General features: G+C 32.7%; 1 protein-coding gene across 3 annotated transcripts; it reads left to right on the forward strand.

Annotated features, from left to right (window-relative positions):
- The first annotated feature begins 594 nt into the window (after window positions 1-594).
- LOC18104289 (uncharacterized) lies at window positions 595-23107 on the forward strand. Of its 3 annotated transcripts, none has more exons than XM_024583702.2 (18): window positions 595-1005; window positions 1088-1146; window positions 1242-1373; window positions 1576-1716; window positions 4022-4078; window positions 4450-4544; window positions 4825-4957; window positions 7560-7718; window positions 8091-8281; window positions 8405-8471; window positions 9162-9295; window positions 9678-9744; window positions 12417-12479; window positions 13420-13664; window positions 14429-14558; window positions 15272-15364; window positions 21488-21673; window positions 22545-23107. In XM_024583702.2, exons 1-18 carry the CDS (start codon window positions 672-674, stop codon window positions 22836-22838), a joined length of 2580 nt encoding a protein of 859 aa, XP_024439470.2. In that variant the 5' UTR covers window positions 595-671; the 3' UTR covers window positions 22839-23107. The 3 variants fall into 3 exon arrangements, with proteins under 3 accessions (XP_024439470.2, XP_024439471.2, XP_024439472.1); XM_024583703.2 differs by having other exon boundaries at window positions 21527-21673; XM_024583704.1 differs by having other exon boundaries at window positions 915-1005; window positions 1238-1373.
- The last annotated feature ends 1322 nt before the right edge of the window (window positions 23108-24429 follow it).

Consider the following 24429-nt stretch of genomic DNA (forward strand, 5'->3'; position numbering starts at 1 on the left):
GAGCAAATAATAATTTCATTTTCTAAAAGAGAAGAAAATGACTATAAAATTCTCAACCACATACTAAAATAATTAATTTTAAAATTTGTTGTTTTCTTGTTATGTTTTTTTATCTGTTACAATTCACAGACTTATTAACCCTTCAACTTCGGTCCAACCAAATAAACCCAAACAAAGTTTTGTTTGATATTGTTTTTATTAAATAAAATTTATGTTTTTTATAAATGTTTTTTATATTTTAAATTATTTTGATGTGTTAATATCAAAAATAATAATATAAAAACAATGATCCATGATTGTTTAAAATAATAATAATAATAATTATTATTTTTTAATAAAAAATACTTTAAAAAAGAATCGTTATTACATTTTTAAATATAAAAAAAAATGATACATGATTGTTTAAAATAATAATAATAATAATAATTATTTTTTAAAATATATTTTTATTTAAAAATATATTATAATAATATTTTTTATATATTTTTTAAATTTATTTTTAATATTAATACATTAAAACAATTCAATAATAATAATAAAAATATCTCAGAACTTTTAAAAACTTCTATCGGCAAAAGACTCCCTTGATATTCCTTCGTTTCCCCTTTGATAGAAAGAAAAACCCCAACCAACTCCAATACAATAGAGTAATAATTAATAACAACATTTCCATGCCCATCATCTCTCCCTCTCCCTCATGCCAAACTCAAATCTCCACGATGTTCATCACCCTAAAAACGTCACCGTCTCTCTTTCACCGATACAGCCTCCATTTCCGCTCCTCTAATTCCTCGAAATACAAATACCGCTGCCTTCTTGACCAAATTGCCCCCGTTTCCGCCAACGTCATCGCTGCCGCCGTCGCCTCCTCTGGTTCTGGCTACCTCCATGGTGCAGTTACCTCTGCAATAACTCACGTAGCTGTTACCGCCGTCGCTATTGCCTCCGGCGCTTGCCTTTCCACCAGGGTGGATTTTTTATGGCCCAAAGGAGAAGAACAACCTGGTAAAATTATTGATTAATTCATAAAATTAAAAAAGAGAATAGAATAGAAATAGAGCTAATGACTAAAAGTCTAGACATACAGGTTGTTTTATAGTGGACGGGGTTGATGTGACTGGGTACCCGATATTTAATGAGGCCAAGGTTGGTTCGGTTTCTTGTTGCTTGTTTTAATCACCGTTGCTTCTTTCTTTGCTACCTGTAAAAAAAACCGCTTTGAATTAAATTTGTGAAGGCAGGTGGTTAAGGCTATTGCATTTGCTAAGAAAGCTCACCATGGCCAGTTTCGCAAAACTGGAGACCCTTATTTCACTCACTGTATCCATACTGCTAGAATCTTGGCTATGTTGGTTCCATCTACTGGCAAACGAGTATGCTTTCTAATACTAACTCCTGATTCATGTTGTTGTACCTTTCTTTTCTCTTCTTTCCTGCACTCGTAAATAACCACATGATGAACACCACTTCCATTATTCTACTTTGTTGTTAGTGTCCCACTTGATTTTCGTGTATTTTTGTACTTATTTTATGATTGCATTGAGTCTCTTGCTTATATTTTAAAGCCCGCTGCAGGCCATCGACACACTTGTTGCTGGGATTCTCCATGATGTGGTTGAAGATACAAGCGAGAGTTTACTCAGTATAGAAGAAAACTTTGGTGAGGATGTGGCAAAGTTAGTAGCTGGTGTTTCCAAAATTAGTTACATAAATCAGGTAATAATTTTATATTTGTAAACTCCTCCTCTCCCATTCCTTTTCTTTTCAATTTTGGAATGTGAACTTTATTGATTCTGGTTGGCAAGTATTGTAGAATTCAACCTTGTGGAACTGTGTATACCTTTTTTTCCGGGGTCAAGGTTAAGGGGATGGGCAAAAAACCATTGTGTTCCCCTTTGCTATTGAATTCCTATCATATCAACCCCTCTACTCAATTTTGTTACATACCAGCCCTTTAACATATAGGATGAACTAACCTTTCCATCCTTCTCCACGATGGAACTCCATTAGCTTGACCTCATACTATTAGTTGGCTTAGCGTTGACTAGTCGGGTGCTTCCATGTGACATGAAAATAATTTTTGGAATTAAAAAATAATAAAAAACCAATCAGGATTATTTGTAATAAAGGGAAAAAAAGAAAAATAATTTTTGAAATTTAAAATTTAAAAATTAATACTTTCATTCCATGTGGCAACACTTGATTGTTCAATGCTAAATCAACTTACGATGTGAGGTTAAACTAACAAAGTTCTGTCATGGAGATGGATGGAAGGGTTTTCACGTCCTAAAAGTTGAAGTAGAAGAGCTGGTATGGATTAAAATTGAGTAGAGGGAGTGATATGACTGAAAGTCGATAGTACAGAGACAAATAGTGATTTTTGGCCTAAAGGGATGCTTTCATTTTGCTGTCAACCCATAGACCATAGTTGCCTTTTGTAGATGAATAAAAAGATCCGTATACTACTCTCTAAGTCATTTGTTTTTGGAAAATTGACATTTGAGGATAGGTGGAGCTAGGCTTTTTAATGAACTGATTTGGGGATTTGAAGAGGTACGGAAATCATTTTGCATTGGATTTAACAATAAATTTTAATACGACAGTTTGTTTCTAGAATTGGAAAGATAAATGCATCTGAGGATGTCCTTTTCAGTTCCTTGCCTTTCTCCAGAAATGTTGCATGAGAGATGCGTTCTTTATCCATTTTCATCATTGGAGAAGAGGTCCTTTCAGGATAATTAGAGATGCCATGAAAAAGTTTTGGTGAAAAAGGGGAATGATGCAAGCCCATATAATAGATTTTTAAGGCTACATATTTTAGAAAGAAACATAAGATTTAATTTTAATATTTTAGTTCCCTACTTTAAGACTTCTTATTTTATTGGGTGCATATAAATAAACACCCTGGACAAATATTCCGTTCAACTTATTATTATTGATTGAAATAAAAACCAAGAGTTTTCTCCAAGTCTGAGGGTGTCTCTCTTACTTTGGTTAACTCAAGATTAAGTGTGTCTTGATTTGGTGATCTTGTTGTGGTTCTACGTTAGAGAAAAATTAAGACATTCTCATAAATAGTTATATTGTTAGCAAAACTATATACCATCACAAATAATTCTCATACAAAGCATATACAAATAATATATTTTATATTTGACCTTGCACATGAAGTTGCTTATAAAAGATCTATCCTCTATAACTATATGTAGTTCTATAAAACAATATGAATAAATTTAAATTGCTCCCCTGTTACTTGTTCAAATAATGATCCATAATCAAAACTTAGTCTTATCTTTTCCTTAAAAAAGTTTGAAGTAACAGAAATTAGCTATCACAGTCATGTATATGGCTCCGACAACTTTCAAAGTAAGCACTCATATAAGTAGTGACAAAGGAAATAGTAGTAGTTGGTAAAAAAATAAATGATGAAAGAAAAACAAAGGGTAAGAAGATTAATGGATTAACTGAACAGAATAATTTAAATTCTTATGTTTTGTCACCGCTATTTTTTGTTTCCTTTATTTCACTCTCATTTCAGTGTCTAGCATTTTGTCTTCCCTTTGCCTTTAAGCATAAGATCAGATATACACACACATAAGGGTCAAATAATTTTGATTTAATGCACCACATATTCTGTTAGTAATTAACCCGGGGGGAAAGTTGGCACTCCTCTTGACCATGTTGCTTCAACACTGATGCAAAAACAAAGATTTTAATATTCTATGAATTATGAAATTTAAGATCATATGGATGGAAATAGTCTCGATAACAGCTCAGGGGAAAAAAAGGAAGCCATGCTGACGTTGATTGAAATAGATAGTTTAGAGTTGCAAATTGTAATCACTTAACCTCATGGCCACAATAAACTTAAACTATTTGTACTATTCTTTCCCTAATATTGTAAACAAATTACTTTCCTCTGTTTTCTCATATGGTGATTGTCCTAATTTCTATAGGTCTATGTACTCTAAGATTGGTACGATTTTCAGCTGTTACTATTCACCTTTTTTTTTTTTTCCAGCTGCTAAGGAGACATCGTAGGCTAAATGTGAACCAGGGTACCCTCGGTCATGATGAGGTATCCAATGTGTAGTCTGCATTGTGAAAATTTTATTTTGCTTATTGACAGAGAATACTAGAGTTTTATTATTCTGTGATTATCATAATCAGCATCAATGTGGAGTAAATTATAAATTATTCCCTTTAGTTTTGCAAAATGAATTAAATAATCCCTCTTGTTTAAAAAAATTAATTAGTCCTTTGACGAGTGTCAATCATCATGGTTAATTTAATGTCATTTGGTGTAAAAAATGTTTTCTTTTCTCATAATTCATTTCATATTATATACTTCTTTTTTTTACCACATATCTACAATAGTTATCTTTTTTTTTCCCACAAAGATTTACAAATTTTTTCTAACTCCCTTAATTTTACTGTTCACGTATCAAGGCAAATAATTTACGAGTGATGCTCTTGGGCATGGTTAATGATCCACGTGTGGTGCTCATCAAGCTTGCAGATCGTCTTCACAACATGAGAACCATGTATGGACTCAACTTCTGTTAATATCCACAATCTATGTCTATTCTAAGAGAGGTCCTTTTTTTTTCAAAAATAAAAAATGTTGAAAAATTCTCAAATATTTAAATTCTTTCCTCTTCCTTATTGTTGATGGACGTGGTGGTTTGCTTCTAGGTTCTTTATGGTTTGAGACAATATGATAATAAATCATATGCTGTTTTTATTTTTGAAGATGCCTTTTGCAAGCGAGTCTACTATATTAATCACAATTCTCGATAATGTTTTTTTATTTATTTATTGTAGTTATGCCTTGCAACCTTCAAAGGCTCGAGCTGTAGCTGAAGAGACCTTGCTTATCTGGTGCTCACTTGCTTCCAGACTGGGTTTGTGGGCATTGAAAGCAGAGTTGGAAGATTTATGCTTTGCAGTTCTTCAGGTTTCCTCACAATTTTTGTTGATTGTTGTGAAGTGCATTAACATTGATGATAAGCCAATTGCATATGTAGGTTAATCTAAATGCATAAATTTATAATTTGTGGTTACTATGATTGTGTGGAAAACAGCATGATAAACTAGTAATTTTAGTAATGGATGTTGAAACTCCTATAAGCAAAGTGCTTGAATAAAGAGGAAATTTATTGAATATTCTTGGCCTAATAACATCTATTATATTCTTTCATTAATGATTAAGATTTTCTAGGTTTTGAGGAGTTTAGGAAGAGTCCAAAATGCAGTTTGGTAAATCAAACATAACTTTTAATTCGATCGTTGGATCGAATTGAAATATTGACAGACAATTTTGAAGGCCCTGTTTGCTTTTGGGTTAAAATTTCATGATGATTGAAGATTGAAAAGGTCTTCAAATAAGCCTCAAAAGTTACTGTGTGAGATTGTTTTTTTTGTATTTTGATTCTCTTTCCTCTTTAAATTAGGACTTTTAGTTTAATTAATATTTTACTATTTAGAAATCATAATGCTAGATAGATGAATTCTATTAGTTATGTAAATTTTAATTAGAAATTATTTTCTATAAAAAATTTTAAATCTAGAATTAGTATAAATAAAAATGTCTAGTTTATTTTATGGAGATTCAGATGATTATTTAAATTTTATAAAATACTAGAGTTTATTCTTTAAATTTCTCTACAGTTTAGGTCTGTAATCTTTAGAGATTAAGAACTTTAGTTCTATCCACGCTATACGTCACATCAATTGGTATGAGAAGATTTGTCAACTGATATAAGGAGACAATCTGGCATGAAAAGTCTGCTGGAGTGCTGCTACTGTTTTGGGAAGTTGTCTGCTAGTTTATGAAGAAATTTTGGCTGGCTTTTTCCTATTGTTTTCTTTTTGATGGCTGCTGATTGTTGCACAAAACAAAGACAGAAGGGAGAAGGGCTATTGGTTTGTAAAGTAGTGACTGATTTTTTTTTCCTGTTAACCACTTAGTTTAGTTGTGAGAATAACTAAAAAAACTTTTGCTCTGATACCAAAAATGACACGGGATAAAAAAAATATTTTAAAAAAGGTAAAATTAAAGAAGAAAAGCTTAAAATTAGAAGAAAGTGGCTGAAGAAAAGAAAATTGTAGATGAAGGAGAGGAAAAATCAGGGTTGAAAAAACAAAAGTCTAACTTTTTTATTAATTTATCATAATCTAACTATAATGTCAAAAAATTATTTTTAAATAATAAAACCCAAAATCAATTAACAATTAAACCAAAAGCCTACAAAAAATAAACTAAAGTCCAAAATAAAATAACATCAAACTTAATAAAAAAACCAAAATGAAAGTTCAAATAAATTAAACCTAGTAACATAAGCTAAACCCTAATTTCCCAACCAATGAACAATAATTGGACTATCCTCCATCATCGAAGGTCATATGCTTGTGTGAACTGTCTCGGGTCTGGTATCCGCACCAAAATAGCAATTGAAAATTTAAATACAATGAAATTGCAGATCTGATTGTGTTGGAAACCTCGTATTGTTGTGACGATCAAGTTTAGGATAGTACTAGAATATTTATTCTTGTTACGCTGCAGGTCAGATTATTTTTTTTAAATGTTTAAAAAATATTTAGGTATTGCTAACGTGTTATCAAGAAGGAAAAAAAAACTAAATCATGTAGGGATTTATCCAATTTGACTTGGTCGACTTGACAAGTTCAACAACCTGGACAACTAGAAAAAAACATAGTTTAACGCAAAAAAAATTCTAGACGACATCTTATTTTTTAAATATTGAGATTATAATATATTAAATTGACCTGAGTTAACCTAGGTTAACATGTAAAATCAATAACCTGAGCTATGAGACCGTGATAACTTCGTAAAAAGCAAATTAAAAATTATTTTGAAGTTCAATTCTCAATCAACCCAATGTTGAAGGATTAAATTGAAAAAAAATCAATTAAAGAAAGGATAAAAAAATGACTTAAGTCAACCCGCCAAACTTGGGTCATAAGACCGGGATAACCCAATAGAAAGTAAATCATTACAAATTATGAAGTTCAATTCCCAATCAATCCAGTGTTGAAGGATTAAATTAAAAAAAAAATCAATTAAAAAAGAACACAATAAAAACCTATATCAACCTGGATTAACACGTTAAGACTAGAGTAACCCATAGTAAGCAAACTGAAACAAACTATGAAGTTTAACTCCTAATCAATCTATTATTGAAGGATGAAATTGAAACAAAAATTAAATCACAAAAAAAGACAAAAAAAACAACAAGTTAACTTGTAGAAGCCGCGACCTAGGTCATGACACTATGACAACCCTATAGAAAGTTAATCGAAATAAATCACAAAGCTCAATCTCTAATAAATGTAATATTAAATAGCAAAATTTAAAAAAACTAAATTTAAAATTAAAGAAAAAAGCAACAAAAAAAAAAAAAAATACTGTTACAATAAAAAGTACGGAAACAATGATTTCCCTTTCTCAATTAGTTTTTGTACATCTTTTCTTTTCTTTTTTCTTCTCTGATTTTCTCTAATAACATTCTCAATTTGCTTGATGTTACGGCATGCAGCCACAGCTATTTCAAAAAATGCGGGCTGACCTATCTTCCATGTGGAGCTCTAGCAATAGACCTGGATATCTGAGAAGAATTATAGCTTGGAATGAGAAAAATTCAACTCTTGGTTGTGAAAATTCTGTGACAATTGACAAAGATGTCTCGACCATGAAGGTAACTATTGAATTGTTGGCAAGTACTCTATCCTCTTGCCTTTGATAACGAAGGAAAATAGAGATTTTGGGAGATAAAAGGTCAATGCCATATTTTTTGTTGTCCTTGATATTTGGATTTAATTAAGCATCCATTTGGTTTGTTCTAAAATAGTATCTTACCTTTTGTCTCATTTCCTTTAAATTATGGGTTATTTCTATTACTATATGTCTCAAATGTTTATCATTTAATGATTCATTGCATTAATGATAGATAGAATTTGTCACAATTATTTTTGTATGGTTACACTTTTTGTACAAGGTTGCAATAGTTTTGAAGTGGCTATATTAGTTGTCCACAAGTCATTTTTATTCAATTATTGTCGGTGTGCAGGATCTTTTAGAAGCTGTAGTGCCTTTTGATATCTTGCTAGATCGAAGAAAACGGTCTAAATTTCTTAATGATCTTGGCCTAACATCAGAGACTCAAACACGACCCAAGGTTGTGCAGGATGCTGGAATTGCTTTAGCATCTCTTGCTGTTTGCGAGGAAATGTTGGAGCGGGAGCTATTTATATCAACTTCGTATGACTTCTTTTCTCATTCACATTTCTTGTATATCATTCCAGAAGATTGACAATTTTTATTCTTATCTTATGCTTTGCAATGACAGTAAAACTCATGCAATGGATTCTACCATGCTTGCAGTTATGTTCCTGGAATGGAAGTAACTTTATCTAGCAGACTGAAAAGCTTGTATAGCATCTATAGCAAGGTTTGTCACATTATAAAATCAGTGATACTAACTTGAGGCTGGTATTTCCAAGCTTCTCTATACTTTTCCAAGATTTAATAATTTTGCCACTTGAGAATTGATTTTTGTTGCCATGAGTTTTGCTTTGAGGCTTTTGCTTTGTTGTAGTTCATGAGCATATTCTATATGTTTTCTTGACAATGCATTTGCATTCAGAATTTACGTAGTTAATAGTGTGTTATAGGTCTAGCAAGTAGTCTAAAGGAATGAGGTAGTAAACCAGCTAACTATAGTTTCTGTTGTTCTTGAGGGATGCATTGGTGATTTCAATTTGAATCGAGGAAGATTGGATATCCCAATAAAGTTATTGAAAGCATAATTGTGTGGGAGTAGGTGCAGATTGGATGTGTATTGCTTGATTTGTACGAGTGAATACTGGGAGTAACACTTGCAACTCAGTCCTTAGTACTCCTTTGGAAGTTTCGCTGTTATAAATGTTGAAAGAGTATTCTCAGGCCATTGATGGTGATTCATTATTTTGTCTGGCCTTTAATATTCTCTACATCTTTTAAATTGAGTGTTCCTAACCATTTTCTTTTCATTGCTAGTTAAAGTTATATGGGACAGTGGCCTTATTTTCATTGCTCAAGTTCTCACAGAGAGTTTTCATTTGATTATATTAGAACACGTTTCTATCTTTGCTTCCTCTAGATGAAACGGAAAGATGTCAGCATCAATAAAGTATATGATGCCCGTGCTTTGAGAGTGGTTGTTGGAGACAAAAATGGAACTTTACATGGACCTGCTATTCAATGTTGCTACAGTCTTCTTGACATTGTGCATAGGTACATGAACATGTTCATCTATATCCATTACATGCTAGCTGAACAGCTCGTATTTGCGTCTAACTCATATGGAATGACCAATTATTAACCATACTTGCCACTTGTCAGTTGAGGTATGTTGGCATCATTTATGATTTATTCTAGTGGTAATGTTACTTGGACGAGGTTACTACAAAGCTTGGTAGTGTTAGCTCTGGGTTTTTTTTGACCCCTCAAGTCTATACATCTTTATCAATTACTTTGAATATATTGGCATATTTTATGCATTTCATAAAAAGGACTGGTTCCTGTCTTTCTCATCTATCTAGCTATCTATGAATTGTCTCGGTCTGTACTGATTGTGACCAGATAATGGGTTATGTCTTTCTATCTTCCTTCGCAGGCTTTGGACTCCAATAGATGGTGAACTTGATGATTACATTATTAATCCAAAGCCTAGTGGTTATCAGGTAATAAATATATATGAAATGAGTCAATAAGTGCTATTAAATGCTTATTCAGATAAGTAGGTCTATTGTTGCATTCAAGAACGCTATAGTCTGACAGACATATAAATGTTTGCTACTAGCTATAGAGAAGTCACTGAAAAATCAATTAGCATTAAATTCCATCCATCTTTTCCATAGAGCCATAAATACACACTCGAAACAAAGGGGAGAAGAAAGGAGGTTTTAGAATGGAATTTTAGTTCTCTAATATAGTCTAGGGAAAGATGTAATGACTAAAGCCTAGATACATTGTTATTACATTTTTGACCAGCAGCTGAGGAGCCTATTTATTATCAAGTGACGTACTCATAAAACCAATCTAGGCCTACAGACTAACGAAATGATGATCTTTCTGAATTCTTCAATCTAGGCATATAGCTACTGCTGCTGCTGCTACTGATAACAAAACCTTACCCCATTTCAAATGACATTCTGATGTATAAAGATGTCCACTAAATCTCAAGACGTGAGGGTATAATTACTTTCATTATACATTTTCTCAACTTGGGTAAGTGAAACATAGAACCAAATGATAAAGGAAACAAACCTGAAGGTAACCAAACATGAAAAATCAGTTTATTTGATCAATTAAAACCAATCCCTGGAGAATGTCTATTTAGGCTCCTTATGCACCAAAGTCAAAGCACAAACTCAATAGGAATAAGAAAAGTGAAACATAAGATTCTTGCCCTATACTCTCTAGAATGCTTTTGTTATGATATCTCTCCTTAAATGAATAGCTTTTAATAATCTTGCATGCAGTGAGCATGAAATTGGTCTAAAAGGAATAGTATGTATTTGGTCTTATTACAAAACTTGGCATGATTTGCATTTGACTTGACGTTTGTTTGGCTATTTGTCTCGATAAAGCTAGGTCTATTCCGCACGCGCATGTCTTGTCATATTTTAAATCTTAACTTTTATTTACATTTGCAATCCCTCCACAGTACAATGCAAGTTCTAAAAGGATTATGATTAGTATGTACTAGATTTGTGGCCTGTGATTTATCGTGGTCCGGGTTGATTTTTCTGTAACATAAAAAATCGATGCTCAAGTGCTGCAAGTCTGTTTTAAAGAAAGAAAGAAAGAAAGAAAAGCCTCGAGTTGACCTGAGCTAGCATGCCAAACTCTCAACTTGAGTCTTGAGGCTGGGCCAGCCTTATAAAAAGCAAATTGAAAAAAATAAGGATAACCAATCCCCAACAATCCAAATGTAGAAGGCTAAAATAAAAAAAAGTCAACATAAAAAAGCTCAAAAAAATAAAATACCTGCAAACCCAGGTAAGCTCGCCAAACCTTGCGAGTCTGATATAAAAGTCAAAACAGGAAAAATTACAAAGTTTAATTTTAAAGGGAACCCAATTTGGAAGGATGAAACCAAAATAATATATAAAAAAATGATCCAAAAAAAATAGCCAGGTTAATTGGCCAAACATTGAACAATGAAATTGAAAAAAGAAGCGCAAAAAAAAAAAAACGATGCCAATTCGTATTAACTTTTCAAATTCATGACTCAAATTACTAAACTGGGAACATCCTATCCGGAAAAACCATAGTTAATTCCCAACAAATAAAATATCGAAGGATAAAATTAAAAAAAAACAATTCAATTATATGAGAAAGAGGATCAAATGTAAAATAAAAATAAATGAGAGGACAACTTAGAATTTTGAATTGAAAGGTAAAATTGAAAAGAAAAATTAAATTCACCAAACAATTAAAAAAAACATTAAAATAAAAAAATAACTACCAGATTTGAAAAAAATAACAAATCCTAATTATAGACCCAAGGATGAAATTGAAAACAAATTGAAATTTGACAAAAGGGACAAAAAAAAAAAAATGAGGATCAAAATTAAAATATCAATAAATAAGAGGACAATTTTGAATTTTTGAAGGGCTAGCGCGAATTTCAATGGGGTGGAGAGAGAATAGAGGAGAAGAAAGAAGAGGCTGCCGTTGATAAATTTGTTGCCTCAATCACTACACGTGTTGTTGAAGAGCGGGAAAGAACTCCACAATTTGGCGTGAGCCATGTGCTAGCTAGTTTTTTTATTTAATAATATTATACATTTATCAAAATACCATACTTCCTCGAAGCCAACTTGATTATAATAAAAAAACCTGGATGAAATTACTAAAAAGCTCCTAAAAGCAAGTTTAATAATTTTTGTTTTTAAGGCTATTAAAGTCATTTTACTATGTTAAAAAATTGAAAAAGACAAACACTTCTGAATGCAAGTTTAATATTTTTTATTTTTAAGATTAATTAAATTATTTTACCATGCTAAAAAATTATGAGAAGACATTTTGTTTCTAATTAATTTGATAATGATGAATGAACCCTTATGAAAAAATCGTTCTACACTTAAGACAAGTTATTGAGTTTTTTGGTAAGAGCAACATGAGAATTTTACTGTTTCAATCTATAGTAACCTGAGGGTACAATAAAACTCTGATTTTTTTTTTTGTTTTTTAATTTGGTCTTATTGTAGTTCTTACTTACAAAGTTTAGCATGATTTGCATTTGACTTAAATTTTTTTGGTTACGTGTCTCAATAAAGCAAGGTCGACTCTGTTTGTGCGTGTGTTTTTCATATTTTAAATCTGAACTTTTTGTTTACATTTGCAGTCTCTACACACTGCAGTACAAGGTCCCGATAATGCACCTTTGGAAGTCCAGATAAGAACACAGGTATGAAGTGAAATTTAAAATGATAATGCACCTTTGGAAGTCCAGATAAGAACACAGGTATGAAGTGAAATTTAAAATGTCAATTCTGTGATACGGCTCATAAAATTGCAATAGATCATTTTTTAGTGCTGTTGGATCAATTTTTTTACTGTAAAAAAATATTCAAATATTGATAATATGTTTTTTTAATAATCTTTTTAATTATGAACTTAAAATATAATACATATTGGATGATATTTTTTTAAAAAAGTATTAAGACAGTGACATATTGAAGCAACCCGGGTTAATTTGTTAAATCTGTGATATAAGTTATGAGATCGTGATAACTCTATATAAAACAAATTAAAATAAATTATGAAAGCCAATTTCTACTCAACCTAATATTGAAAGATGAAATTGAAAAAAGAGAACTAAATTAAAAAAAAAAAAAACGAAAAATACTACTTGAGTCAACCGAGTTACCTTGCCAAACCAGTGATCTAGGTCATGAGATGAATCAAAAAACATTATGAAGCCTAATTTTAAATGATCAATTAGAAAGTGGCAAAAAAAGAAAAAGAAAAAGAAAAAGCAGCAAAAATAAAAAAAAGATTCCAGTCAACTTGTTAAACCCGTAACTTGGGTGATGAGATTGAGATAAATTCATAGAAAATAAATCGAAAAAAATTACATAACTTCTTTTCTAAGGATCTAATATTGAAGGTTGAAATCTAGAAAAAAAATTAAATTAATAAAACCAGTACATAATTACATAATCTAACAGGAAAAAATAAATTGCGAAGCAAACACAATTCCCAGAACAATTTAATATTGAAAGATAAAAAAAAAAGGTTGATGGATAAATTTTTTAAAAAAACAATGAAGTAGTATTATGTGGGTGTGAATATATTGATTTGGCCACACTATGTTTTGTTAATAATTAATATCTATTCTCTCACAGAAAATGCACGAGTATGCTGAACATGGACTTGCTGCCCACTGGCTTTACAAAGAAACTGGAAACACGTTGTCTTCCATTGGAAGCACTGATGAATCTGAAACTGAAGCATCTTCGTATCTTTCCAAAGATATTGATGATCAAACTTCCATGGAAGATGATCAGTTTCAAAAGTACAGATCCCTCAAAGCAGGACATCCTGTCCTTAGAGTGGAAAGAAGTCACTTACTTGCTGCTGTTATAATCAGGTATGCTATGATTTCTTTCCTCTCACAGGAAAAAAATTAGAGAAAGTTGTTGATTATTTTAGGCGAGTGCTGTAGAATATGGTGATTTAGGTGCTTAAAAGTTAAAAACACTGGTCTGAACAATAAAGCTTTAGTCCCAAACTAGGTGGGTCTGAAGTTGGGCAAAATTAAAAACAAGATAGAGTACTACTAGACTCTCATCATGAGGTTCAATTAATTGCTTTTTGATTAAATGTATCACCGCTTTCTCACATATCTAGCAAAAGGTTGTACTTGATTCATGATAATTTTCTGCTACACTTGAAAGACTACGAAGCAGATTTATAATGCTCGAGTTATTCTTGCTTAGATTCCAACATAGGAACGTTAACAAGCCCGCCTATTTAAGGTCTGAATAAAACATCTACTAGGAAAAAAAAAACTTGACTCTGCTAGAGAAATTCCTAGCAACTTGCAAAATTATGGAATTATCCCCGACTCTACTACTGGGACACAGCTGCTGCTGGAATCGAAAGCACACTGGAAAACCTAAACTAAATTCCTACTTGGAATTGTCAAAGCATTTATGGAACCAAATTAAAGCTTAGGGTTGAATGTTTGTCTCCTTCTGTTCCTTGCCTAAATATTCACCTGAATCAAAGCTAAATTCATAGGTTGCATTCATGGTGGGTTTATTGTTTGCCATCTTATTATTTTTCATCCCATCACATTATAGCCAAACATAATGACTTAGAGGTTGAAATTCCCCAATATTTGCATTTCAGAGTAGAAAAGGGTGGAAGAGAATTGCTTGTTGCTGTTAGCTTTGGATTGGCAGCTTCTGAAGCAGTAGCTGATAGAAGATCTTCTTTTCAAATAAAGCAATGGGAAGCTTATGCAAGATTATATAAGAAGGTTGAGCTGCTCCTCTTTCTATATTTATTACGTGTAGTGAATTTTAACAATATTCAAGATAGATATTTGGAGATTCTAAACATCTCCCAAAACTTTTATTCTTTAATGCTCAAAATGCCATGCTTTGTGAAGTATAAAGAAATTGGCTTTTGAGGAAAAGAACTTGAGAAGAGTTTGATTGGAATTTTCCGAGCCGTTAGGGGTTTGAACTCTTTAGTCTTTTATTTTTCATAATAATCTTGTTGTTTGCAAACAACTTTTCCCATCACTTGGAACAAATTTTACAATGTTTGATAGTAATGATGTGAAAATATAGTGGTAGCAAAATGATGATGATGTGTTGTAATTGTGATTGTTGCAATAAGATAATGGTGGTGATAGTGGAGGAGGTGGTGGCGGTGATGACAACCACTACGATGGTAATGGTGGCAGCAACAGCAGAGCGGTAGTGATAGTGGTAGAGTGATAGTGGTGAAAGTGATGTTGGTTGAAATATTTGGATGATTGTTACTTGATAACTGTCTTATTTTATAGAACTTTATGATATGAAAATATTTTCTAAAAAATAAACTTAGTTTATAGTTTGATTGTAAAATATTATACACAAACCAATTTTTTTGTAAAATATTTTACACGAAACAAGAACCCTTAGATTTGTATGAATGATGAGGTTAATTACCGCTTGCGCTTTTATTGATGACTTGGCTTTCTAGGTATCTGACGAGTGGTGGTGTGAGCCAGGACATGGTGATTGGTGTACTTGCCTTGAAAAGTATACATTTTGTCGTGATGGTATGTACCACAAGGTATGTTTAATATGAACCTTTTTTTTTAATACATGTTTTATGTGACTTGATGAGAAAAGGTAAATGCTGACTTCATTGTTCCATGATATTTAAACATGGCATGAAATTTTTTTATAATGTGAAACTTACATTTTTCAAATAAGAATTATGAAGGAGAGTCACAGTATTTTGAAAAATGGTAGTTCATCACTTCACATGTTGTCAAATGCAAATATGAGTGATTTCTAAAAAAAAGCTTCCTATAAAGGATTTTTCTTTCTCCCAAAGCAACTGGAGGTAGTGTTATAATCTCTCAGCTCCATTTCCCCATTTCCCTAGCTTGTACTAGTGTTATTGACCCTATAGCAGGCCTTTACCCAAGCAAGAGTCTAGGTCAATTGGTCACTAGTTAAACCAGTAGGGCATTGGTAGAACTGTTATCTCAAGATAAAATAAGATTGTGATTTTGTAATCTTTTAATTTAAATTATAAAAAATAGAAAACAAAACCCAAATTTTGTAGAGATTACTTGGTCGCAATTATGAAGCCCACCTTTATTTTTATTTTTTTTGAGGGAAAAGCTTGTTAAGAGCTAGAAGTGAGGCTAGAGACTTAAAGACAGGTGTGTTGGAGTGTGGAGTGGGGTCTGTTGTTTGGTGTCGGTGTCAATTTTTATTGGTTATTTATTATAACTTATACTTTTTCTCAAGGAGTTGACCTTTTGTTGTTATTGTTTATGGAAATATGTATTGTATATGAGAACTAGATTATTACCCCAAGGACTAAACGATGTGGGTTTCTTGATCATGTGGTCAAGTAACCTTTAATGAAGTTGAAATATAACTCGAAAAGCTGAAAAACCAGGTTTTATAAAATAATGATATAGAGGTAAACCCAATACATAAGAACCAAAAGTATTGGAATAAACTTGGACTCAGATATAACTCTGTACCTAACAACTCGAAGTATGTAAATGATGCCACGAAACCAGTTAATTTTCGATAAGGTGGCTGTACGATTTTATTTTATTTTTTTGCAGAAAAAAGATGTTCTACCACAAACAATCAAAAGGAAGAAACTCACGTTTATTATCATTAAGTTGCTGAAATTTACGGCTCCAAAAAAAATTATATAGTCTCATCTAAATGACCCTAATGCATCCCTTTTGGATTGCAAGCCAATGGGTCCAATCTAAGGATTAACTACCATAAGTCCAATAATGAAGTAAACCCTAAACAATATTTAATGGGCCATAACTAATCCAAATTAAAAATATTTGTTCAACTTCAAATAAATAAAATAGGATAATAAAAACAAAGTTTTCATGCTAGAATTTCTCCATGTAGCTAAAATCTCAAGCTCTCCTGAGTGGTGTTTTGGTCGAAACTTTTAGTGTTAGGAATTCATTCAACTAGGAAACTTTGTTTTGATTGCTATAATTTTCTTTCTTATATTGCCCCTTTTTAGTCTTCTTGATGTGCTAGGAATACCTGCAAAATAAGAAAAAAAAACTAAGAAAAAGATCTCCTTAGATGCCATCACATCAAGTCGATGTGGGATTTGAAATCCTTGCAAAGCATGAACTCCAATTATTCAATGAATCCAGGCCATATTAGGAATCCTTGTAGCCCAAGTCCATGCATAAGTTTAGGGTCTAAATAAGTATCATTTAATCTGCATTTGCTGTTCAAAATTAAACCATTACAGATTTGGATTGATTGGGCTGAAAATAGCCAAGAAAGAACACTTTGTCGACGAATCTGCCAAAACAGTAACAATAACTTCGACCAATTTAAATAATATGTTCTTGAACTTTGATTGACTTGAAACTTTACCACAATATAATTTCATATGTCTAGTATCTCTTTGTAAATTTTCAGCTCGCTCTGATATATGGTTTGAGAGATATGCTCGATCTCGCAAAACTAGTTAGTAGGCATTTCAAGTCAAAATTCGGACTTAACCTGATTCATATCATCTCCTCTCTCTTCAAAAGGATTCTTTCTCGAATCTATAACATGAAGATCATCTCTTGAAGAAAACAAATGAGTACCAAGCTGAAAAATAGCATCATCATTAAAGTTCGGAAGAACTTTGTTAGCAAAGAAGATCTCCTTGATATACAAGCGTCTCCCTGATATACTAGCTCATTTTCAGCCATCTTTTCCTTTAATTTCAGCCATCTTTTCCTTCAATTTCAGTTGCTGATTAAATATTTGCCTAGGTGTCAAAGGTGCAAGAGTTTAGGCCTTCCATCTATCTCAAATGAATATTTATTTGTTAATCCATCATTCATGACTCTTCTATTATACTGCCATGGTCTACCAAGCAACAAATGACTAGCTTGTATTGACACAATTTCACATAACACTTCATCACAATAGTTACCAATTGAAAAAACAACTAAAACCTGTTTTTTCACCTTCACCTCACCACCATTATTCTATCACTGTTATTTATAAGGTATGTGATGTTTGGTATTGTGCAAGTTTAACATTTTTACTAATTTAGTACTAGTTACATTAGTGCAACTACCACCTTCTAGAATTAAAGTTACATACCTTATTCTAAACATGACATCTCATGTGGAATATGTTCTCCATCTGATTTTCCAAATCATCCACCTTGACATGCATATTCAGTGCTCTCATCATCACAAGTGTTTCCCTCAACCTGATACTCAACACAAACATCATCAGCATCTTCCAATGGTGACATCTTTTCCTCTTCATCCTCCCCATCAATCTCAACCTTATTATTGGTTTTCATAACCATGACTCTTTTGTCTAGATATTGTGAAGCAACATGATCTAAACCCAAATAATGAAAACATTTAATATCATGGTTATGAGAAGTAGAAGTATCATTGTTACCTTTACCAGCGCCTAAGATGTCTTTCTTCTCTCTTGGGTATTCGATTTTTACCCTCATCATTCGGCTGTGATGGACCAGCCTTGGTGTTAGCCTTCCCATTAGGTTTTCAAGGTGCCAAAGGGCGTAATCATTGGCTTTGCTGAATGGTACCTTTCTGTTTAAGCTATCTCTCCACCTTCACGACCAGATGAACCATTTCCTCCAACTCCACAAAATGATGCAACTCCACAATATGAGTTATATCACTATTAATTCCATTCATGAATCTAGCCATAGTAGCCTTTCTATCTTCCTCAACATTAACCCGAATCATAATAAGTTTCATCTCTTTGAAGTACTCATCAACACTCTTTGTATCTTGGCACAAACTCTGCAATCTTTGATACAACTCTCTGTAGTAATGGCTAGGCACAAATCTCATCCTTAAAATGGATTTCATCTTATTCTAAGTATCAATTTGCCTCTTATAATTCTTCTTGTGGTTTGTCATCAACTAATCTCACAACACAATGACATAGTCATTAAAAACAATCACAACAAACTTGATTTTCTTGAGCTCTAGATAATTATGACAAAAAAAAATATCCATTCCACTTTCTTCCACTCTAAATAAGCTCCCATATCATTCTTTCTCTAAAAAGCCAGTATTTTCAACTTAATAGTATCAAAATCTTCACCAAACTCAATATTATGGTCACCATACCTGTAATTACTTCTTTGGTTGAAATTATCATCATATCTATCATCTTCATACCAATGATTCCGCTGCTGTCCAAACTGTTCCCATGGCCCAACGACATATTATCAAAATCAATATCACTCATGTCCACATTATTAGCCACAAACTCATCCACATCGGTGTTAACTTATCTAACAACCCTTATAATATTAAATTCTCTTTGCTCAGGTCTATTTTGAACCTCATCTTGATCATTACCACACTGCCTCTCCAACCTATACAATCTATCTCCAAATTTATTGGCTTTCTGATCCATTCACTGATTCATAATTCGCAACTAAGTTCCAATCATATTTTCTTTTGTCCGTGGTGCCATGTTATTGCTTGACTTAGCCATCTTTGAATCTAAAAAATTGGTTAGTTGATAAGAAATATATATTCTTCACCCATTTCCTCACGTGTTTACACTCTCGTGTTTTACTTAAGGATCTGTGATGATTCACAAGATACTTTACGACAAGACGAGGATATACTAGAATTAATAAACGATATGAGAAACTGAAATTAACACAAAAATTATCTCTAAATTATAGAAATAATCTAATTGAAACTTAAAACAAGTAGGAAAACCCGTAACTACCCAAATTTATTTGAACCGAACCGATTAAATAACTTTTAACCCAAATCGATTTGAATATACAACAAAAATTTTCTGGACGATAAGTATTTTGTTTTATCAAGAAACCCTAATTAACGCAAACCCTAGTGCTAGGCGTGAAGACAAATCAATAATGAAAACTGGTCACTAAACATTTTAAGGAAAAATTCACATCTAACTTGATGCATATCATTTAAGATACACCTAGCAAATAAAAGAGGGGAGTAGAGGGCGGGCGGGATAGTCCCTATAAAAAGAAAATAGCAAAAATACAAGATTTAAATTTGATTAAATTGTGAAAAATGTCAAGTCAAATTGAACCCTTTGGTTTCAGATTTTCAGTTATTTTTTGGGTCCATTTATGTTTTTCATTACGTTGACCATGATTTGTTAATTGATGGAAGATAGCCAATATCATGATGACACGTGCACTACACCCTGTATTAAAATTAATTGCTCCATTTTTTTTATTTCCAATTTTATTGACCTTAATAAATTTTAATTGTATTTTACTTCTAATTTTTCTGTGTTTTAATTTTTTTTGTTGAATTTTTAATTTCAATTTTAATTGGCTACCTTTGGTCAATTAACAAATCATAGTCAATCTAATGGAAAACATGGACGAAGGGTTTAAAATAACTTAATTCTAGAATTAAAGGATTTGATTTGATCAAATTATAAGTAGAGGGTTTATTTTAGCTAAATTCACATATCACAGAGGCATCCGACAATTTTCAGTCTTGTTATAGTGGGACTGTAACATGTCAACATCTGATTGGCCAGCAACTGGTCAACTGACATCGTTCAATCAAACTTTCGGACATGGATGGAGGATCTAAAATGGTCCAATTCAGGTGGTGGAGGGGTCAAGTCAATTATAGTTTTTTTTTTTTTTTTTCATGTGTGTGTGTGTATATATAATCAAATTGATATGATACATGGACATATGGTAATTTTAATTCCTAAACTGCAAGGTCCCTGACAAATAAAAAATTGAAAGGAGTTTGGACCTTGCCTCTTTAAAAGAGAGCTTTGCCATTGCTTCTTGCTAGTAGTTCCAACTTCCACCTACAAACCTGGCTTCTTGGCTTCACTTTTGCATGGATGGGTCATCTAGATTAGAGTCATCGAGATTTTAATGGATCAATTGCTTAAACAATCAAAATATTAATTCGGAATGGATTGGTGCCAGATCTACTGGTTAGCTGGTTCAACCAGCCTTACCTTTTATATAAACAATGTTATGTATCCAATTTCTTCCACCAGTTGCTACAATGAGGTAGACACCCTAAACTGAATGTTTTTTTGCAACCTGACCTTCCTGTTGGAGCTTCGGAGGTAGGTTTAATGATTGTATTCATGATTCATGCTTCAAACTAAAAGAAGCAACCTCAGAATTTCACTGCTTGGGGTAGTTCTTTCCCTGTCTTTGATTAGCACTGATGATGGTGGAACTTCCATTGCAAACTGTCTTTTATTCTTTTCTTTTGCTTCTGGAAGAGCTTGGTCAAACAATAGAAAACACATTGAATGTAGTTAGATCTGTTTTTGTTTGAGAGCCTTGACTTGCTGTTATAAATGTGTGGTTGGGAGAAGATTTAGCTAGAGTACTAGATGATTGCTAGGATTGCTGCCACTCTCCTCTCCCTTTCCCGCTTCTTTCCTGAATGCTTTTCAAAACCTGCTTAAAATATGGAGGATCATAATTAGATGTGGGAGTGTAAAACTATGAGAACTGTGGTAATAACAACTGTCTAAACATGATATTTCTCGTTTAGGTTTTGTGCTACCCTTCTACAAGTGTCTATTATCTCACTCACCCCTTGCTTCGTTTGGTGAACTTTTATATCTATGGACAATCATAAATTAGCCAACTTAAGTGGAAAATTGGACTTTCTATGAGAAATGAATGAATTCATATGTTATCATGCAGCAAGATCAATTTGAGCGCCTATTGCCAACCTTCATCCAGGTTATTGATCTAATGGAAGAAGAAGAATCTGAATATAGAGCTGTTCTTTCTGCTGTTTTTGAGGGCAAGCCAGTTGATTCTATTGCATCTAGGCCAAACATAGACACTGTTGCTTCAACTTCTATGGAAGCTAGCATCAATAATAAGGTTAGTTTTATTATCCTGTTATTTCTTAACCCTGATAACTAACGGGTCAAATACTAAAGACATTCTTATATTCTTCCCCAATTTCATGTCTTGCTGCCATTTCTATCAATTACATATAGTTTCAGTTTCTTACACACGTACAAATATTATGTGTGAGAGATCCTTTCAGAAGTCTTGAAAATTGGTCACTTTTGTACTCTCGCTCACACGTCCACATGTCCACATTTTCCTTTAGCTCCATGCATGATTTACTACTGTTTTATGATAACAAGTCTAGGCAGTGAGTATCAACTAAAGGCTTAGCATATTATTTAAGGAACATCACAGGTGTGAATTGAGAAATATGTGTTGTGAAACATGCTTTATTTGCAACAAGTTTTTACATGTTGCATTTCTCTTATCATTTCAAACTGAGCTTAAAAAATGGGGAAGGATTTTGAAACCGTTCTCTCGCTTAACTAATTACATGATTTATTTTGCATCATCCGCCAATTAAAAGATAACGGAATTCATCTCCCCTCCCCCTCAAATTCCATAATGAGAAGCAACAAGGGTCCATAACAAGTTCATCATGATATTCATAAAAAAATTAAAAATCACATTGGAACATTGATCAGGAAATATCAAGCTCTCAGCCTATCTTGTTAGATTAATGATTCACTCTGAACTACATACAGCTACATGTAATCTTCATTTGTTTACTGTTTATAATGTAGAAATATCTGTCGCACAAATCTACGTCTGCTCAAATAAGATACCTACGAGTGTCCATCCACAGAGGCATGCATGTGAGCCCAGGCACATGTTCTTGCCTAAATAGGATAGGAGCTGCTCAGAACATTCTCATGATTGAATTTTGTTTTACTTTCAGGTGCGTCTTTTAAGGACAATGCTTCAGTGGGAAGAGCAACTACGATATGAAGCAATTCTTGGGCAACCAAAGCATGAGCGGAAGTCTTATAGTAGTCTTGAATCCGGTGGCCTGGGGGAAGTGGTCATTGTATGTTGGCCTCATGGTGAAATAATCAGGTTAAGAAGTGGTAGCACTGCTGCAGATGCTGCAAGAAGAGTGGGATTTGACGGAAAGCTGGTTTTGGTTAATGGTCAGTTGGTATTACCCAATACAGAGCTCAAAGATGGTGATGTGGTTGAGGTCAGAGTTTAAATACACATTAAAAAATCAATTGTAATTGTCTGGTGTAGATAGAAGGAGAGGTAGAAGTCATAGCCATTCTTATGAAAATGTGATTGTTGTAGGGGGCAATGGAGCTTAGCATTCAATGATTACTCCATCCCTGGTTGGAGGAAATATCCTTTGCCGATAGTTGTCATGATATTAGGAGAACATATGTCAGCAACATTTATTATTTTTAATATGTTATTTTTTGCTATCTTACTATTTGTCTCTATAATAAATATATTGTTTTTCATTTATTATTTCCCCTGCAAGTTTAAAAGATTTTTTACCACGTCCTAATAATAGCACGACACCCTTTGACGAGGAAGTTCCATCAATACGGGTTGGATGAAAGTGACATTAATCTTGAGTATTGTACATAAAATTAATAGCAATAAGAAAGCATCCTTCTTCTCTACAAACGGTTTACTCGATTCCCTCCCTACATTATGAATTCTCATACCCCGGATATTGACCATGTCTAGTGGTTATGATTATAATGGATTGCTCCCTAGCCTTCAATGTAGTTTCACACTGTATGTGGTATAAGCACACTGGTGTGTTTTTCATCGTATTTCAGAAGTGTTTTTAAAAAAAATTGATTTTTTTTTTATGTTTTCAGATTTTTTGATGTGCTGATAACAAAAATAATTTTTTAAAAATAAAAAAATTATTATTTTAATATGTTTTGGAATGAAAAACATTTTGAAAAACAACTGTTACCATACTTCCAAACACGTTTTAAAAAAAAAGAAAAAGAAGCTGTATCTTTAGAAAAAGAAAAAAGAAAAAGAAGCTATATAGTTGTGCATAAGGAATTTGGAAACATGTTCAGTTATGAAATCGTACAAAGTTTGGGATGTATTTACGCCATGAGATATGTGTTTCTTGCCAAATTTTCTAATTTGTAATTCGTTTTATACATGTTTTTCATGTTAATGTCTGCGTGTCTCCATACTAGGCTGGAATTGTGTCATTCAAGGGTAATAAAGGATGAATAGACTTAGGTTACAAAAAGAAACGACGGATCCATTATCCGGAGGAAGTTGGAAAAGGTCTGCTTAAAAAAGTAAGGGGAGGGAGTTTTGGCTCGTTTCCACTATCCCAATCTAGCACCTGCATATTCGCGATGCATGGCAAAACAATCGTAATTGGACGCATATGTATTTCCCCAATAGGCCAGACTGTAGTGGTAGTTGATGAAGTTGAAAATCTATAATGATGAGGTGACTCTTTTCAAGGATGATATAGACCAGAGATTATTAGAGATGATGATTATGTTAGCTGGAAAAACTAGAAAACATGTAAAACTATACAAAATAGAAATATGAACTCTAGAGAGGAAACATATGTTCTAATTGAAAGGAATTCTCCTTTCTGATATTTCTTTGATTTTGCTTTACAAGATGATGTTATATACATAGACTTGTTGGTATAACTAACTTTAATATGTTAGTAACAAACTCTAACTAACTCTAACAAGTAACCACTTTCTATTTAGCTACAGACTTTAACTCTAATTTATCAATCACATTCTGTATATTCCAACATCTCCCCTCAAGATGAGAATGGATATTCA

The sequence above is a fragment of the Populus trichocarpa genome, chromosome 13 (genome assembly GCF_000002775.5).
Source record: "Populus trichocarpa isolate Nisqually-1 chromosome 13, P.trichocarpa_v4.1, whole genome shotgun sequence".
NCBI lineage: Eukaryota > Viridiplantae > Streptophyta > Magnoliopsida > Malpighiales > Salicaceae > Populus > Populus trichocarpa.

Bases quoted from the DNA above. Each gene is read 5' to 3' on its own strand.
- LOC18104289 (XM_024583702.2), top strand. From the start codon at position 672: ATGCCCATCATCTCTCCCTCTCCCTCATGCCAAACTCAAATCTCCACG. The intron at 4,958-7,559 runs GTTTCCTCACAA...TACGGCATGCAG, and splicing joins TATGCTTTGCAGTTCTTCAG to CCACAGCTATTTCAAAAAAT. The intron at 9,745-12,416 runs GTAATAAATATA...TTACATTTGCAG, and splicing joins CAAAGCCTAGTGGTTATCAG to TCTCTACACACTGCAGTACA.